This window comes from Zonotrichia albicollis, chromosome 4, assembly GCF_047830755.1.
Source record: "Zonotrichia albicollis isolate bZonAlb1 chromosome 4, bZonAlb1.hap1, whole genome shotgun sequence".
Taxonomy (NCBI): domain Eukaryota; kingdom Metazoa; phylum Chordata; class Aves; order Passeriformes; family Passerellidae; genus Zonotrichia; species Zonotrichia albicollis.
In genome coordinates this window covers 59,330,753-59,349,053 of record NC_133822.1, presented here as the reverse complement: position 1 = coordinate 59,349,053, position 18,301 = coordinate 59,330,753, and the positions used below count along the sequence as shown (strand labels likewise).

Genomic DNA, 18,301 nt, shown 5'->3' with positions numbered 1-18,301 from the left:
GTATACATTCATCTTCCATCTCATTACATGGAATGTATGGAAAATGCAAAACCATGATACATCAGCTACCACATCTCTGCTCCTCTTCTAGACCAGCCTCTCAGCAGGCCAACTCAGACTGCAAAAACAGCTGACCACAAAGTTTTCTTTCTTGAAAATTAATTTATGTCTCTGACTTTTGTCTTTCAAAATACTTTGCATATTGCAATTAATTTATTTCCATAAAATCTCCTGCTATTATTTTTTCACTGTAACAAACTTGATGTTTTCTCTAAGAACTACAGTGCAAAGCAGAAAAGAAAGGAGTCAGGTTATGAGAAAAACACCACTGAAAATCCAGTCGTCACACCTTATTTACTGAAGTGCCAAAGCAAGAGACTGTATCTCTTTATGGGTGATGGGGTAGGAAAAAAAAATTGCATGAGATAACTTCTAAGTGGTTGCTAACCTCTTAAGGTTAGATGGACAACAATGCAGATATGTGCAAATGATTGGCATGTTGGTTTTAGAGAAACAGTCTTAGAAAAGTAAAATTCATAGTTCAGTGTCTATTAGAACACTGAATATTAGAATTACAAAAATAGAAAATATTTTAGTATATATAGAATAGGAAAAAGAATGCCATCAGAATCATTACTGGGAGATTGCCTATAAAATTACACAATTTTTCCCTCTAAAGCATAATTTGAAACAAAAAGGCTGTAGGATTCTTTTTGGAAAATGTTGAATAAAGCAGTTAAAATTTTCAATTTCTCCTTTCCCATTCTTCCAACAGAAATAGTATGGGAGTTGGATTCAATGATCCTTATGAATCACTTCCAACTTGAGATATTCTATGATTCTATGAATTTAAACCTAAATTAGTAATTAGTTAATAGCCACTATTTATGTCTTTATTATCTTACTTCTGTCTTGTTTCTTTGGCTATTTGATATCCAGTAATCAAAGAGGGATTTATGACTTTACTTGTTTGAAATTCCATATCTGAAATTATACATCCACTGGCACAATGTGCTAGCAATCACTGTGGACAATATCCTGCTACTTACAATTTCCAGAAGGCATCCTTGTATCTGTCTGTAATTTTTTTTTTTTTGTGGGTTACAGGCAGACCATGAAGATTTTTAGATACGTTGTTAGCATATAATCTCTGAAATGCCAGTGCAGCTGCTCTCTGTCTTGTTAGGGCAGAAATGGGGAGTTTTGCTGGACTAAGAAAAGGGGGTGGGTAGGAGTTATCTGGAGCTACAAGGGGAAAGAGAGGCTCATCATAGATACATCAGGGATGCCATGGCTTACTGTTGTTTGCTTTGGTTTATCACAGTCCCTCCTGATCCCAGAAGAAACGTCTGAGAACTTTCCCTCCCCACTGGCAGCTAAACTGAAGGGCGCTGCAGACAGGCAGCATCTCTTTTGGCTGGGCTCCAGGTGTACACTGCAGAGCCCAAAGGCTCTCTGGACACAGCTCTGCTCTCTAAAGGCTTGGACATAATCATGCAGTGAATATAAAGGCTTCATCAGTGTGATTTACTCTTTTAAGGGGATCAGGTTTCTCAGTGATGGTCTGAAAAATCAGTTTTTGAAAGCTGATTGGAATTAAACAAACTTTCAATTTTGAGGTTGAATTAAGGCCTACATTTCACAGAAATGTTCTTGTACATTCTTATAACAAGGAGTAATAAAGACACTGGAAAAAAGTTCCTTTGAAAGACTGTACATTGAACAAAACCAAGAAAAGGGAGTTCAATTTAAGAAGTGGAACCCCTTCATGCAACAGAGTTTAAAACATTGCCTACCTAATGTTTCTTAACTTCGGGGCTTTTTGCTTGTAAACAAAGAATGTCATATTATAATCCTGTGCATGCAGTTTGAAAAATAATTTTCTAATTTGGCTTATATATAACTTGATTTTTCAAATATGGCTGATAACTCAGGATATCTCTGGAAAGGTTACAGATGCACATCAGGAAAGTTCTATTGCAACATGTTTCCAAGCTTAAAAATCTCCCTTTCCAACTCATTGACACAACCACTGCAAGTTTCTTTTCAGGAAAAAAAAAAGCAAAAATATAAAGAAAAAGGAATTCTGCAAGTGTTCACTTGTAAGGATATTTTTTCATTGCCTTGTTTTATAGCTAATGCTTAGTTGACTACTTTTTTATTAATATTTTAGAGTCTCTTACAGTGTAAATATTAATTAAACAACAGCTAATATGCCATTGGACAGTATAGTAAAAGCAAATTCTTCAATTTTGTTTGCCATGCAATTATTTTGCCAACACAACTGAAATATATCTTTTAAATTTTCCAGTTGCTCTGTGTTTTTGTACACTGGGCTCTCCTACAAGATCCAGCACATTCATTGCAATGTGATGCAGGGGCTCACTGAGCTGTACAGTCAGGAGGATTATAACCCTGTCTTCTGAATATGTGAATCAACACCAAAAAAACGGAGATGCTTTAATTTAAGTGAAATTCCTGTTTCTGTAGAAAGCAAGACAAGATAATGCATCCCCCCAAGGTAGAGGACATTATCAGAGTAAATAATAACACTCAGGTTGTTCCTGGAGCTTGAGCCTGCTAGGGAGGAAATAACTGACTGCTGCACAAACCGAGGAGCCTCACACAGACAGAAAGCAAACCATTTTATATACAGGAAGAAGAGGACTAAAAGTGATCCAGGTGGTGGGGCTGAGACTGAAATGACATGCTCATATGTGTTTGAAAAGATTGAAGTCAGCCTTGGAAGACCCGCTAGGATGCCCTTGGCTGAACACTTATAACTTAGCTCTACTGGGCTTTTTGTATTTATATTCAAAATTAGGCCATTAGACTTTAAGTGTACATCTCCAAACATGGTGGTTTTTTTCATTTTCTCTATTTTTTAAAAATGATCATAAATATTTTTTGTGCTATCCATCACCAAAGGAAAGATGTACAGGGGTGAAGTGGTTTTGGGACATAATCTTGTTCTGTTTTAGTGAGTGGATACAGCTGTAGTTATGTACTCTCTGTGGGTTTAAATGCTGGTAATTGTAAATAAGGGCTAATGAAGCTGTTACCTTGTGATTTGTAACAGGAGTTCTGCCAAAATATCAATTGCTGGGTGAATTGTCTGGTATCCCTGTTGGAGTCACCAGCAAGACTCCACTAAGCTGAAATCTCTGTTCTGTGGGAGCATGGTGGAGAGAGAATATATAAACATCAGGAAAAACAAAATGTTAGATCACATTTAGACAATATGTGACTATTTCATTTTCTAGAAATTGAATTGTAAATGGGGGGAAATCCTGTAGTTCAGGTAAGATACAGATGGTACTAATGATAGACTTTGTCCTGAGACTAAGGCAGAGACAGATAGGTGCTCATGTTGGGACTGCTATTTGAGGAAGACTTTTTCTATATATTGACTAACATGTTTTTAACTAATTAAAATGTTTTATGTGTAATTTCTCCAAAAATATTTCAGTGTAAAAATAGTAAATGTTTCTTTTTAACAGTTGAGAGAAGAAGAAGGTATAATATTAATTACCGAATCAAGGAGCTTGGCACACTCATCCCCAAGTCTAATGATCCGTGAGTTCAACTGTCTTTCCTATAATAATGTTTATAGTATTAATACAGGAGAAAAGAGACAGTTGTGAATATTGGCTATAGGATTGAGAAATGGGATACAAAATCTTCCATACCAGGTCACTGGCTCAGATCAGGCTGTTGAAGTAACAAACCTTTGACAGATTTTTTGTGCCTGTTGAAAAACTTATGTGAAAGCATAATAATATGAAAGCAATTTCAGGGTGTTTAAGAGAAACTGCCACTTAAAGGGAAAACAAACAAACAAAGCCAACCAACAGAAAGTCCATCTCTCTGTCCCTGAGCACAGTTGTGTGGTATCTCAGTAGAAGGAAGTAGTGATGCTTTCAGCTCTTGCCATGGCCCTCTAGTGGGATAACAAAAAATTTATGTTGCCACTGTCTGCCCTCAGACTAAAAGAAAAAAAGAATCAATTTAAGAGTCTGTAGACTGAGCATTTTTCAAAAGTCCTCAACTCATTGCAGGGAAAGCACCAGTCCTAAAATGCAAGGATAAAAGTAATAATTGCTATAATAATATCATTTTATACTAATGCATATACTTACAGAAACACAAAATGCATATTTCTTGAACTATATGCGCATTCCCTTAAAGCTTATATTTGTCATCAGCAGAAAAAAGCTGCCTTGGAGAAAAGCCCATTGCAGGATTAACAATTACAATTCAGAGTGATTTTTAATGCAGAACTTTAGCCTTAGATTTCTCTTGTCACTCAGGGAAGACTTAAGACAATGCAGCAGCATGATTGTAACTTGCATAAAATTGATTATACAGATTTTGTCTTTGTAATTTGCATGTCAATACAGATGTGCATGATACTCCAAATGAAAACATCTATTGATATTTCAGCTTTTTTAACCTTAAGACTAAGAAACTTTTGATTACATTAAGGATTTATGCAACAATACAAAGCTGTGTGAGGCTTGCACAAGTAGAAGGTTGGCTTTATTTGAAGTGAAGCCACCAGAGAGAAAGTTAACATACTGCATCCATTTTAGAGAATTCACAAACTCAGAGCCTTCTGTAGCATCCACCAAAGACTGGATAAAATGGCCATGTTTTTTTGTTATTAATATGGAATTAGGTTTTAAAACTGAATTAAAAAACACCTTAAGTACCTAAAGTTTTGGACATGTGATCCATTGCAAGCAGAAACTGATAGAAGCGTTTTAATTTTGCTGGTTCATCTTTCTGTATTCAATACCATTTGGGCAAGTAATTGAAAGATTTCTCAGAAAAACAGTGGATGGCACTGTTGGTTTGCAGCTATAAAGCAAAAATAGAAACTGGAAATGCAGCAATTAGAGATGGGCATGGGGTACAAATTGCAGTTGCACTTTTTGATTGCCTATAAAGGTGTTTCACCTACATGTTTTGGTGTGGATTCAGGTTGACTCTGTGAACTTAATCAAAACATTAATACCTAGAGTAATCATTTAAGCTTTTCTTAAAATGATTTACCTGGACCTGCAGTTTTGCTTCAGTAAGTGGATGATGGACTTCACCCTCAGTTTTTGGTGTTTCTGCCTGATGAAAAAGTTTCAGGTATAGACTCTGAAATCATTGCCTTATCTTGTTTTAGTTTGCAAACCCATGACTGAGTTCAGCAGTGTGACCAGACCCAGAGTGGTTTATGTTTACAAAGGCACAAGGTGAACTTAAGTATCTCACATTCTGAAGGCTGCTGTCTTCAAACAGCTGATAATCAGTACTCCTTTGGAAAGTAGGCCTACTGAAAAGCTTTTAAGCTGGTGCTAAGAAAAAAAAAGGCATCAAAACCTGCAGGGCTTTTGAAAAAACAGTTTGCAACACAATTTTGCTATAGCTTAGTGCAAGGATAAATTAATTCAAAGAAATGTAAGTAGTGGTTTTGGGGTTTTTTTGTATTTGTATTTTTAGGCAGAAATATATTCATTTGAGCATTTAAACAAAACATTAATTTTTTTATTGGCTGAGCAGATCAACATTATTATTACCTTTTGGTATGGTCGTGTTTTGCCAAATCATAACTCAGCATCCTTATTCTCTCTTTCAGTTCTTTCTTTTTACTTCATAACACCTTACTGTGCCCCCAGTCTGCCCCCTCTGCTTTGAAAGAAAGATATTTATCATGGCTTGCAATACCTTATCTGTAGCATTTTATCACACATAGCATTTTTGCCTCATATTGATTTCAGAAGATTCTTCTTAAAGTGGAAACTTAGTTGTAAAAGGAGAAAGCTTACTGATGCTTAGACTAATGACAGGGAAGAGAATCAGCCTCTGCATTGAAGAGCAAACACTACTATAACTAAGCCATTGTGGTTAGCATGCCTGTCCCAGATGGCTTGCTTCAAGAAGATTACATTCAGAATCAGAAGCAGAAAAGGACATTTTTTATGCCATTTGGAAACCTTTTGTGATTTATATTTCTTAGAAGTGCTGTGTGGGGTTTTTATTTCACTTTTGTTTTGTTGGTTATGTAGTGAGCTTGTTTGGCTCCTGCAGAGCTTCTGCAGGGACTTTCTTTTGACTGGATTAAACCCCTATTCTTTTCACTTTTTTCTTTTTTTCTTAATTTAATGATGAAAAGTGTGGATTACATTACATAAATGAATGGGTGTTTTAAGTTCACTTCATCAGCATTAGAAAATGAAGATAAGTGTAAGTTACAAAGAACTATGACTCTTTTGTTTAACTTTCAATGCTTAGATATCCAAGTGCTAGATGATTCAGAAATGCAAATCAGTTTTAAAGAACAAAATTCAAAAATAGAATTTAAAAATGCCAGAAATACTCAGCCATATTTTGCTGAAAAACTCATAACCTGCTCCTTTAATTATACCTGCCTTTCTATTTGTGTTCAACCTTTCAGAATCCACCTTTTAGGTGGTTAACAGGATTCCTTATTGTGATGGAGTCTGGCAATGCCAGTTTAATGGTAGTTGGACTTAAATTCCCAGAAAGCTAAATGAGAAAAAGGAATTCTAGTAATGTTGCAGAGCTGGAATGCTAAGAGAACTGCTGAGGATTTGGGCAGAAGCAGTGGGCTGCTCTCACTCTTTCCTTTCTGCTCTCTGCATTTACCAGTGCCTGACCTCTGTGCTGCCTGTGGACAGACCCTCTAGCAGCCAGCACAGACACATGCCTTGCAGAGGAAAAGCTTGTGTACACTCATGCTGTTATGAAGTGGAAACTTGCTGACTCTTTCAGAATAAAACACTTTGCAATTGTGCAAGTCCTCAAAACACGTACAAAGTCCTTCCAAGTACTTTGAGCAAATTTCTTTAGTTTAAAGATAATTTCTCAGAAACAGGGAGAGAAATGTTCTGCAAACACAGTTTCAGCTTTGCAAATGTATTTGTTATTAGTAACTGGCCTGTGTCTGGCAAGCTCTGTAACTATCACACTCTCTCAAACACTGCTTTTACTAATTAGTTCTAATCTTAGATGGCCACGTGCTCCCATCCTTCCTACAGGTGTTCAACTTCTGTAAACTAGTGAAGCTCCTTTGCCTGCAACGAAGTTTAAATAACGGAATGAGCTGATGATCAGTCTCTTTTCTATGTTTTGTTTCTCCAATATAGGAAACTCTACTTAGTGAGAGTTACATGTTTTGTTCTGGGCATTTGAGTTTTGTAGAGAGATTCAGATGATAAAGAGGAGACAGGATTCAGAGACTAATAAAACATAATGTGTTTTTTACTTTTTTTTTTTAATTTTCCATAAAAATCTTATTATTTTTGATTGGCCTCTGTTAATTAAACTCACTAACATATCTGTGGATTGCTAGAAACTTCAAATTACTCTACCACACAGACACACAGGAGCAAAGAAGAAATCGTCCTTTGCATCATTTCTGATGACCAGACTGGCAAAACATCTTACTGGTCTCAAATGACTTGGCTTGAATATAAAATTGCCCATGTACTTCAGAATTTACAGGATGGTGCATGCATTTAATAAAAATCATGACTAAGAAAACAAATGCCAAAAAAACAACAACAACAAAATACTGAAAACCAAAAAAATCCAGACCAAATGGAACTGAAAGATCAAAATGAAGAAAAGAATTCCTGCCGTATCTGAAGATCAGTAGGTCTATACCTAAGTTTTTAGAATCAAAACAGTTAGGAATGCAAGTATTTTGTCTGTTTTCATACAGAAACTTCCAATTAAATTAGTAACAACTACTAGTGATTCCTCAATTTTTGAGGGTTCTAAAAATGTCTTTGTAGGGCTTTTCATTTCAGTTTTTATCTCTAAGTGCAATCAACAAATCTCTAAAAAGCAAAAACTACGATTTCCTAGTGACATTTTTATAACTTTTCAGGTAGTTTTATTTACACCCAATTTAGAATTCATTGTTTTCAGAGAAATAACAGAGACCAAATAACTGATCAGAGACATTCTGAATTCCTCTTACGCACTTCTTGTGCTTTGAGTTAATCAGCTTTCAAATGTTGAGTTGCTTTTTCTTCCCATCACAGATGAATCTGCTTGCCTGCCTGGTCTGTAGATCTAGATGCACTTCAGACTATTGGTATGCAGGAATCTCACCTTTACCAACCCAAATTTGCCTTCATGCTCAGCAGTTGCATTGTTGCTCCCCCAGCCCTGCACATCTGCACAGAGCCTCTGGTGCTCTGCAGCACTGTCCTGTGGCTGCTGTCCCTGGGCTGCAATGAGTGAAGAGTGCCTGTGATGCAGAATCAGCACAGACACCTCCAGGATTTTCCTTAGGTCCTGGTAAAGAGAGACACAGAGTGAAATACATGTTCACTTCTAAGGTGATCAGCTGTTCCTTTGCTATGTTGCCTTCAAACACTGGAAGGTTCAGTATTCTTCATTTAATAAGAATAGGTTCAATAGGTTCAATATTCTTCATTTAACCAGTGTTTGTACATATGAGAAGTGATGTAGAACCATATGTGGGGTACACACACATGCACAGACACATACACGTGTACACAGTTTAAGGAACAGTCTCTTAAATAACAATAGTACCTCTGCTTTTTTATCCTAACTCTCCATTAGAGTTTTGCCTCTCAGATCTGTAAATATTACCACAAGAGATATCTATCCATATGTATCTCATGCAAAAGCTGACCAGGTCCATCTCTCTGGCAGTTTGAATCCAGGCATTAGGCCTTCAGGGAAGATTTATTCAAAACTACGAAAAAAATTGCCAAAGAAATAAAAACTAAAACTATCAAGGAAACATGAAGTAAAAGTAAGCCATATCACAAGATGATATTAAGTGTAACATGAATTAATTTAATCAAAAAACATTCCAAATACAGTAATGAACATATGACTTATTCATATGTCAATCAGAAAAATCAACCAAAAATAATTTTGTCTGATTTTGAATTCATTAATTTTTTTTTTGTGAAAACACTATGATATATTTTCTAAATGTGTGATATATTCAATTTTTTCTGCTGCTGTTACATTTCCTCAATTATTTCAATTTTTCAAGCTAGGGTTTTATTTCTAATTTCATAGTACTATATCTTTAGGTTTGGACCATCAGTTCAAACCTGTCTTAGTTTTGTTTTTAGCACTTATTAGAGACTAACCTCCTTGTCAAGGCAGATTGTGTTTCTCCATTTATCATATATAGCTCTTGTCTGAGATGGGAGTGGAGAATCCCTGTCTGAAAAGTTCTTGTCCTGCTAACTTTATTTATTTTATGTAGCTTCTTTATTCATGAGTGGTGTGGCATAGACAGACAAGCCCTTTACTGATTTCAAACTCCACTGTAATTTAGTCATAAACAGAGACCTCTCAGTATTTTTACCTAACTTTCTGAAAGGGTGTGGTGGAAATGAAACTGTGACATGGTGATGGCAGTGACAGGTTGTCCAGAAAATATGTCTACTAAAAGCTTCCTTAACCTGTACAGTTTAACCTAGGTAAGCCATTTGAGAGGAGATTGTCCTCTCCTAGGAGGGTGCCTGTGGGATGCTGGCAAGAAATTCTGTCCTCTCACCTGCTCAAGAGGGACAGGGACAGGAAGGAGAAGGCAGAGGAACTGCCAAGAGATGATTCAGCCATCATGGGAGAGTTGTTATTATTCTTCTCTTGGCTCCCAGTCCCACCTCTGCTCTAGCCTTTTGACCAGGCAATCATATCTAAATCAGAATACATACCCAAGACAGTAGGGTTGTAGACAACAATTATTTTCTCTCTGACCTCCTCAGCCTTGAATCCCAAAAGCTGTGCATTTCTGGCCTGCAGTACTGAGAGGAGGCCAGGTCCCTGAATACAGGAGCCTCACAGTTTGTGTGTTGTCCAGAAATAACTGACATTTGAATTTGAGCATTCTTGGATTTAAAAAAAAAAATGTTACTCCCAAATCTTTAGAAAATTACCTGAATTCTGTGGCATGGTTAAACACTGTGATGCTTTACCACAACTAATTTTGCATTTGCTTCTTAGTGTTTTAAAGTTATCAGCTCCATAAAGTTTTTTCCATGGTAAAGCCTCTGGAAAAACAGGGTGGTCTGGGTCCCTAAATCCTGTACCTCCCTGGCTTTTGCACTATACCTTCAGGCGATAAATCACTGAAGAAATCTCACAAGGTGCTCAGCCTCATGAGGGGAAGTGGAGGGGCAGGCACTGATCTTTTCACTCTCGTGACCGGTGATGGGACTCAAGGAAATGACATGAGGCTGAGTCAGGGGAAGTTTAGGTTGGAAATCAGGAAAAGATAGGTAGCTGAGCACTGGGAACAGGCTCTCCAGGGAAGTGGTTATGGGTCCATGCCTGGCAGAGTTCAAGAAGTGTTTGGAAAATGCTCTCAGGCACATGGTGTGACTTGGGGTGTCCTGTGTAAGGCCAGGAGTTGGACTCACTAATCCTGATGGGTGCTTTCCAACCCAGCATATTCTATGATTCTATGAATTAGGGAAGGTGATAATAGCTGGGCATACTTTTTTTCCTCCATAAATGACAGCATGTAAATATATGTCTTTGGAAGAGGTATTAAAAAATGCTTGTCCTTCCCAACATCAGATTCTTACTTGCTCTTAAAACAGCTTTGTGTTGGTTTGGGACAAGAAGATTGACCAACCTTCTGCTCAGCCTACGCAACTTGCAGTGAAGTAGATAGTTTGGATAAAGCCCATTTAACTGCATATTTAATGCAGTGAACCCATCCTGTATCATAAAATACTGAAATTTATTAGAAACTAAAAATTTTTAGCAAAATTCATTATTGTTCCAAGACCTTACTTAAAGGAATGTATGATTGATAAATGGATACATGAAAGTCTTGGACAGTTTAATTTGAACAAGTGTTCTGTTGCTAGTGAGGCTGCTTGTAAGCTGGAAGTCAAACCATGATTTCCTGAATGATGCACAGGATTAATCTAATTGTTTTGCAAAGCTTTTATTTTAAGTTGAGGTCTGCATATAGCTGTAGATTTTAACTTGTTTTTTAAATTGTTTCAAGATTTTTGAACATGATTTTTGTCATTCCCTAGTCATTATGGTTATGAAAGTGTGATTTTTCTGGTCTGTCATCAATGAGGAGTGGCATTCAGCACAGATCATTTTTTTCTCTACAAGCATAAAAGCAACCTCATTAGTAAGTCAGGTAAAAGAAGTAGTATATTCAAAATGATCTTTAAAAATTTAGGCTTAAGTCCTCAGTAATGTATATTTCCTAGTTCATTAATGCAGAAATACTGCACATAGATTTTAATCTCAGAGTTAATAATAAAAGCAATTTTCACTAAAAATATAAAAACTGTAATGGTAGAATCATGATATTGCATTTAGCTCTCCCACAAAAAGTCACTTTATTACTTTCTTTTGACACTTATTTTCATTCTGGGATTAATTTTACTATATAAGGGCTTCTTAACTATTCTATTAAAATTTCCATTCAGAAGCAATAATATCTAAGAGTGAATAATAGTCATGTAAATCATTATTTCATATTAATGTAAAAGATTTTGTAAGTTCTTATGAATTCTGCTGACATGCACAATTGTGAAAAGGTTATCTCTACATTCTGCAGTGATATGCGCTGGAACAAAGGAACTATTTTAAAAGCATCGGTGGAGTACATCAAGTGGCTACAAAAAGAACAACAGAGAGCCAGAGAATTAGAACACAGGCAGAAGAAATTAGAGCATGCTAACAGAAGACTTCTGCTCCGAATTCAGGTTTGTATAAGCGTTGCCATGAACTACAAAGCTTTCTCAGTACTTGTCCCCCATTAAATTTTGTTAATCTATATAATTTTTCCTCAAATTACGTTTATTAAAAATAAATTGACTTTGCCTTTTTATTTCTGTGTATATTGGGGAGGGCGTATTCTTTAGATTTCTAGGAAACTTCTTTGATAATTACACTTTGCATAAAGTAACTAGTGGAAAAGTAATAAAGTATTTGTACAAACAGTTTCATGTGTTAGAAACAAAGACAAAAAAAAAAAAAAAAAAGGAAATAAGCATATTTCTGCAGCCAAAAATCAAAAAATCAATGCTGGTCACAAAGTTCCCTTCAGTATTTTAATTTTCCCTTTCAAAGTATTTAATGCATTAGGCTCCCCAGTAAAAGACTATCTTATGTTATGTCTGCTTTTGACACTAAGAGGTAGAATATAGCCCTTCATGGCTTAAAAAGCAATATTCTAACATAGACACACACCTATGGAAATGGGATGGGTAGATAGGTAGATATAAAAGTGATCATCTTACATATATTGATTTACTTATATATCTGTATAATATTAGCATTATCAACTAAAGAATTTTTTTTCTCTAGACAACAGCTTTATAATGAATTACCAAGTTGCAACATTTTTCCGCTACCTTCATTGCATTCGGTGTGCAATGGTTTTAGAGAGGCTGTCCTACCTCTTCTGCTCCCGTATAATAGTTACTTAATGACAAAAAGGAATATAAAAACGCTTAGCAAATTTTCTTAGATAAGAAATTTTATATTTTAAAATTTAATCTCACAACTGGGCAAGAGGTACAATAAATTTTCATGCATGATGTGTGTATTTTCTGCAATTGTTCTGAAAAGAGTGTTTTCTCTTTTAAAATTGTTGTCCAATTATTTCTGTTTGAAATGTTAGGAACTGGAGATCCAGGCGCGTGCACACGGCCTTCCGGTCATGTCTTCGCTCAGTGCTGTCGATTTAGCAGCACAAGTCATCAAGCAGCAGTCTTACCCAGAGGAGAACTCTGTAGACTACTCTCAACAAATGCCTCTGGTACATGGACAAAATTCTGATGTCTGCGACGGATCTACAGCCTTTTCTGATCCCCTTTCTCACTTCACGGATTTGTCCTTCAGCGCAGCTTTGAAAGAGGAACAACGACTAGAGGAGATTTTACTGGACGACACAGTGTCACCATTTGGAACAGACCCACTCTTGTCCTCCACATCTCCAGCTGCATCAAAAGAGAGCAGCAGGAGAAGCAGCTTTAGCACAGATGATGGAGATGACTTATAAAAGCAGAAAGGGTCTCATACTTCTCTAAACATTTGTTAAAAGACTTAGTTATATGTAAGCGTGGTGTTTGCTCTTATTTTAAATACCTACAAGGAGAGACACTGTAAGAATCAATTACTACATGACAAGGATTTCAATCAGCCCTTACTTCGCAAGAAAATAAGATGGACATGAACCCATATCACTCTGCCCCAAATTCACCCTCTGTTCACAGCCAACATTTGCATAAATTTCTCTTCACTGGGAATATTTTTACTATCACTTCATGACTTTTATCAGTACTATGAAAATGGTTACCAAAAAGGAATACCCATGTTGCAAAACTGTATTCAAACTCTTTTCACACATTTCTCTGATACAAATATGAGATTTAGTAATTTGCTAATTTCTTTTTTTTCTTTTTTTATAACTAAAAGTTCTACAGAATTTGAAGCAACAGAAAAATATTTAAGCTGGGAACTGTAGAGATGTTACAGGTTTTAAGATCTAAAAATGTCAGATGGTAATGCTTTTACACAGGCATGAAGTTTAAACTGTGTGGGCTTCTCTTTAAAAGGACAAAATCCATTAAGCTTTCTATGGAATGCCTTTAGTTTTTTTTATTATTATTTCTTTTGTAGGAAAAGGACACTCTTTTAAATATCTATTTTAATGACACAGAAGAAAACTGGAAACTAATGCCATGACAGTGATTCAAATGAACTCAGACAGAAAAAGATACAGCATTGCAGCAGCAAGACTGTGTGGATATACAAGACAGCACAGACACTCCACGTTACACTTAGCACAATTTAAAACAAGCACTACTTGTGACAGTGCTATGTCAGCTATTTATTCCAAGAATATTCAAACTGTGTACTTTTTTATATGGAAGAAATTGGAATTCAGATACAATACTGGGCTGCTGGATGACACTTTCAGTGTCCTTTGACAGCACAGTGGGGCTTTTGCAAAGGGACTCTATCTGTGCATGTGCTTTTGATCCATTTGGAAGCAGAGGGAAATGACAAGATTCCCATTGCATGCACTCTAAACAAGAATTTAATTTCATATTTGGCTTTGGACTCCCTGCAGAAAAGCTTGAAAGGAAGACTTGTCAAACTGAAGGCAATATTCAGAAACACTGATGTGATGCACTGCCTCTCATAACCAGCTTGCTAGGAGGGGGCATTCAGAAAACTCACTTCTATACATAGTGAAATTCTGGAAAGTGATGTATGCTCCTAAAGAACATTAAGTGCAATCATTCCAATTGTAATATTAAAACATAAGAATATAAACTGAAACAGGTTCTTCATAGCTCTTCCTCAATCAAAGCAAAAAGATCACATTGGGGAGTAGTTATGGATTAACCCAAACCTCATGCAGCCGCCAGAGTGACTGGGGAGAGAATTGGAAGGGTAAAATCTGGAAAGCTCTTGGATTGAGGTAAAGACAGTTTAATAGGGAAAGCAAAAGCTATGCACACAAGTGAAGAAAACAAGGAATTAAGTCACTGCTTCCTATGGGCAGGCAGGTATTCCACCATCTCCAGGAGAGTGGAGCCCCATCACAGCTAATGGTGACTTGGGATGTCAAATGCCATCACTCCGAACATCCCCTTCCTCCTACTTCCCCCACTTTATGATTTGATATGGAATATGGAATATGGAATATGGAATCCCCCTCAGAGGGGGACTTGGTGTGGAAAATCCCTTGGTCATTTGGGGTCACCTGTCCTGGCTGTGTCACCTCCCAGCCTTCCATGCACCCCCAACTTCTTGCCAGTGTGTCAGCATGAAAAGCAGAAAAGGCCTTGGCTCTGTGTAAGCCCTGATCAGCACTAACAAAAACATATCTGTCCAGCACAAATCCAAAATACAGCCCCACACTAGCCACTGTGAAGAAAATTACCCCAGCTGAAACCACCACAAGAGTTCTGTAATGATTCAAAATATGTCTCAAAAATGCATATTAATTGTGCTGTCACTGAGCCTACCTCACTTCAGAAGTGTCACAGGTTTGGAAATAGTAAGAGATCAGTGGATCACTTTTTGCATGAACATTTAAAGTTTTTAAAAACATACTATCCAAAACCAGAGCAATTGTTTTTTACCATTGCCTCTTTTGTTATTGGTACCTGGGCCCTCCTAACAGTCCTTGTGAGGTTTGTGTTCCTGCCAGGCCACAGCACATGCCTGACCAACCCTGGCAGTGTCACAAGAGTTTCATAATTGGAAAATTAGCAGGTGGATAATAAATCACACTCAGATGGCTATGAAAGATGATGGTGTGTCCAATTTCACAAGAATATTTACAATTTTAGGAATCTCAAGGTTTTCTATGAGTTTGTACAAACTACTTGGATGTAAGGTGACTGTAAGCACAGACCTGACCATTAGAAGAGGCTTTAATACACTCCCACTTCATGGATAAAAACTAGAAAACAGACATGTTCTGGTAATTTTCTTTTGTTTTGCTTTGGTGTTTTTGTTTGTTTTTTAATTTTTTTGTTTGGTTTAGCTTTTTTATTTTGGGGTCTTTGGGGTGGGTTTTTCTTTTTTTTTGTTTGTTTGTTTTGTTTTGTTTTTGTTTTTTGGGGTTTTTTTCTGTTTTTTTTGCACTTTTTCTTTGTTTTGTTTTTATAGCATATCAGAAAGACAAACAAGTATTAACCAAAGATAACTCAATATAGGACTCACCACCATCTTAATTGGGTTAAATAAAAGAGGAATCACTTTGACATAGTTTTGTCAAAGACAATTGCTAATATTGACATCTGAATACAAAACACGATGAATTAAAAGTAACATTTATGCCCATATTATGTCTAGCCTCATATGAGTATTGTCCATTTCAGCAGATGAAAGGAAGTGTTATTTGGTTAATATCAAATGCCATTTGTCCTTGTACTGCAGTTTCTACTACATTAGTTTTAAATACACCAGTGTGGATTGCTCATAATGGAGAAAAAGAAATTAAATATGAATGTATTACATGATTTTCCCATTGAACTTTTGCATGTGAGTTAGACCATACTTCTGAACTATACTGACTTTAAATAACATCCTGAATTTCATCACTTTTATAAGCACTGTTCTAAAAAAACATTATAGTGCATCCATTAAATTTTTTAAAGTTGATTTTCATTCTTCTGACAATTGCTTCAGTCTAAGGGACCAGAATTTTTCTCTCTGTCCTTGCATGAGAAACTTAAGATAGTCAATGCTCTTTTTGCAAGGCATTGTATTGCATCTATCATTGAACATACTCAGGCTGTTTTCCTGCACACAAAGCCCCCAGCTCCCTTGCCCAAAACAACAAATACATCAACCCTCCTAGGTGTTTACTATGGCAATGGTATTTTACCAAAATTGCATTTTTCTCTAGTAGGAAGTCATCATAATCAGTATTTCAACTAATGATTATAACCTGGGTTACAGGCTCACCCTTGAAATTAAATGGTGGTACAGACTGCAAAACCAGCCTGGGACATTCTGGAAATTAAGAGATGCTGCTGAAGGTATTTAGGAGATGCTTGTGCTGGTAGTCACATCCCAGACTTTCTGGAGTAAACACTCCCTCTCCCACCCCAGGCTTGGAAACCACGCTGTGAAGCTGAGAGGACTTCTAGGGTAGAGCCAAACCCAGCCCTGCCAGCTTCTGCAGAGGAAAGGGAATTCATAACTACAGGGCCAAATCCTGACATTTCCTGTCAGGTAGAATTTCTTTGCTGTCCATGCAAGTTTTATTGGGCTGAGTTGTGGTGCAAGAAAAATAAAACTTTTAGTTATTTCCAACAGAGATCTGTTTAGTGAAATCTCATGAAAGAGATGCATAATATGCCTGTGGCTCTGGGCCTAGAAAAGAATTTGAAGTCTTGCGGATCTGGACCTCAAGCAGGGTAGGGGATAGAAGAACTGGCTATTTTTGTCAAGATGTATTAAATGAGGAGTTATTGCTTGTTTTCAGTAATAGCTGTTCAAAGCTGGTGGACTTATTCCTACAGAATCCACAAAACAGCAGACTGATAATTACACAAAGGGAAAGGGAGTTGAAATATTAACATCCTGTTTAATACATGACATGGATATAGATGCTATACTAAGAAAATAAAACTAAATTATTTCATTGTGCACAACATGGATAGTATGAAAAGGTACAGTAAGTGCAAACAGTTTTAACAAACAGAAACACAGTTGCTTTATATAATAAAATAACTAAATAAAATTAAATTGCTTAATCTTAATAAGAACATTGATATTATAATGCTTTCTGAATTTAATGGAACTGTATATATAAATGGAGGATGTAAAATTATTGTAATTTAAAATTATGTTAAGTCTCTTAGATAAGTAAAGGCATTTACATTGCTATTATGAGACTGTAGAATATTTTTATAATAATTGCTATTTTTCATTGTTAACCATATAGTATCTTGTTTTCTAAGTCATTGTATGCAGACAGAATGTACTTTATTACGCACTATATATGCAATCTTTTTACAATTACATTTTATACTTGTGGGCATTTTATGTTTATTGTATGAATATAATTAAAGGACTGAAATGAAAACACCTTTTTCATGTCCCTTGTGAAACTTCCCTGTCCAGACCCTCAAAAAGGCCACCAAAAGGCAAGCTAGTAACATCCAGTAAGAACATCTGAGATACCTAACAGACAAAATACTTCACAACAGCTAAACATTTAGTCTATTATGATACATCATGATCCAGTAACATCCCATTAATAAAAATAATTGATACATTCTTTAATATGGTCTCCTGCCATCTGCTTATTCCTGCTGCTAAGGCTTTGATTTATGGAAAGTATTTTCAGAATGTTGCAAAATTGCTAGCAGGCATGATAATATCAGTTAAATCACTAAGAAGCTCTACAAAAACCTTTTAATGTACTAGATGTTCCCCAGACAATCTAGGATAAACAGAATATTGTATTTTAAGATGTAAAACATTTTTTAAAGCCCATAATTAGGTACATTTGGCACTTAAAGATACTCACTTAAGGAAGTTAGTTAAGGATTCAGATTTCATTTTGAATTTCTAATACCAAAAGTGCTGCCTTCTTTAGAAGATATTTGGTGCTTTCTGTGCATGAAATGTTGCAAAAGTTGTTGACTAGTAATACAAATTTCAACTACTTATGCAATAGTTTATAATTTCATGTAAAACAGTGCTCATTTTTTTGTGTACATCAGATAAACATTTTATTTGTACTAAAGATTTCTTCAGTCTCTTTATTTTTTCAAAT

The 18,301-nt window shown here is 36.1% G+C and overlaps 1 protein-coding gene across 2 annotated transcripts in view; it reads left to right on the top strand.

Moving 5' to 3' along the window:
- TFEC (transcription factor EC) overlaps positions 1 to 17,724 on the top strand; it is a 65,056-nt gene extending 47,332 nt beyond the window's left edge. For both annotated transcript variants that reach the window (XM_074539932.1, XM_074539931.1), the window contains exons 6-8: positions 3,501 to 3,576; positions 11,603 to 11,750; positions 12,671 to 17,724. In XM_074539932.1, the coding sequence (XP_074396033.1) occupies positions 3,501 to 3,576; positions 11,603 to 11,750; positions 12,671 to 13,051 (605 nt within the window). In that variant the 3' untranslated portion in view covers positions 13,052 to 17,724. The remainder of the gene's footprint in view (positions 1 to 3,500; positions 3,577 to 11,602; positions 11,751 to 12,670) is intronic.
- The last annotated feature ends 577 nt before the right edge of the window (positions 17,725 to 18,301 follow it).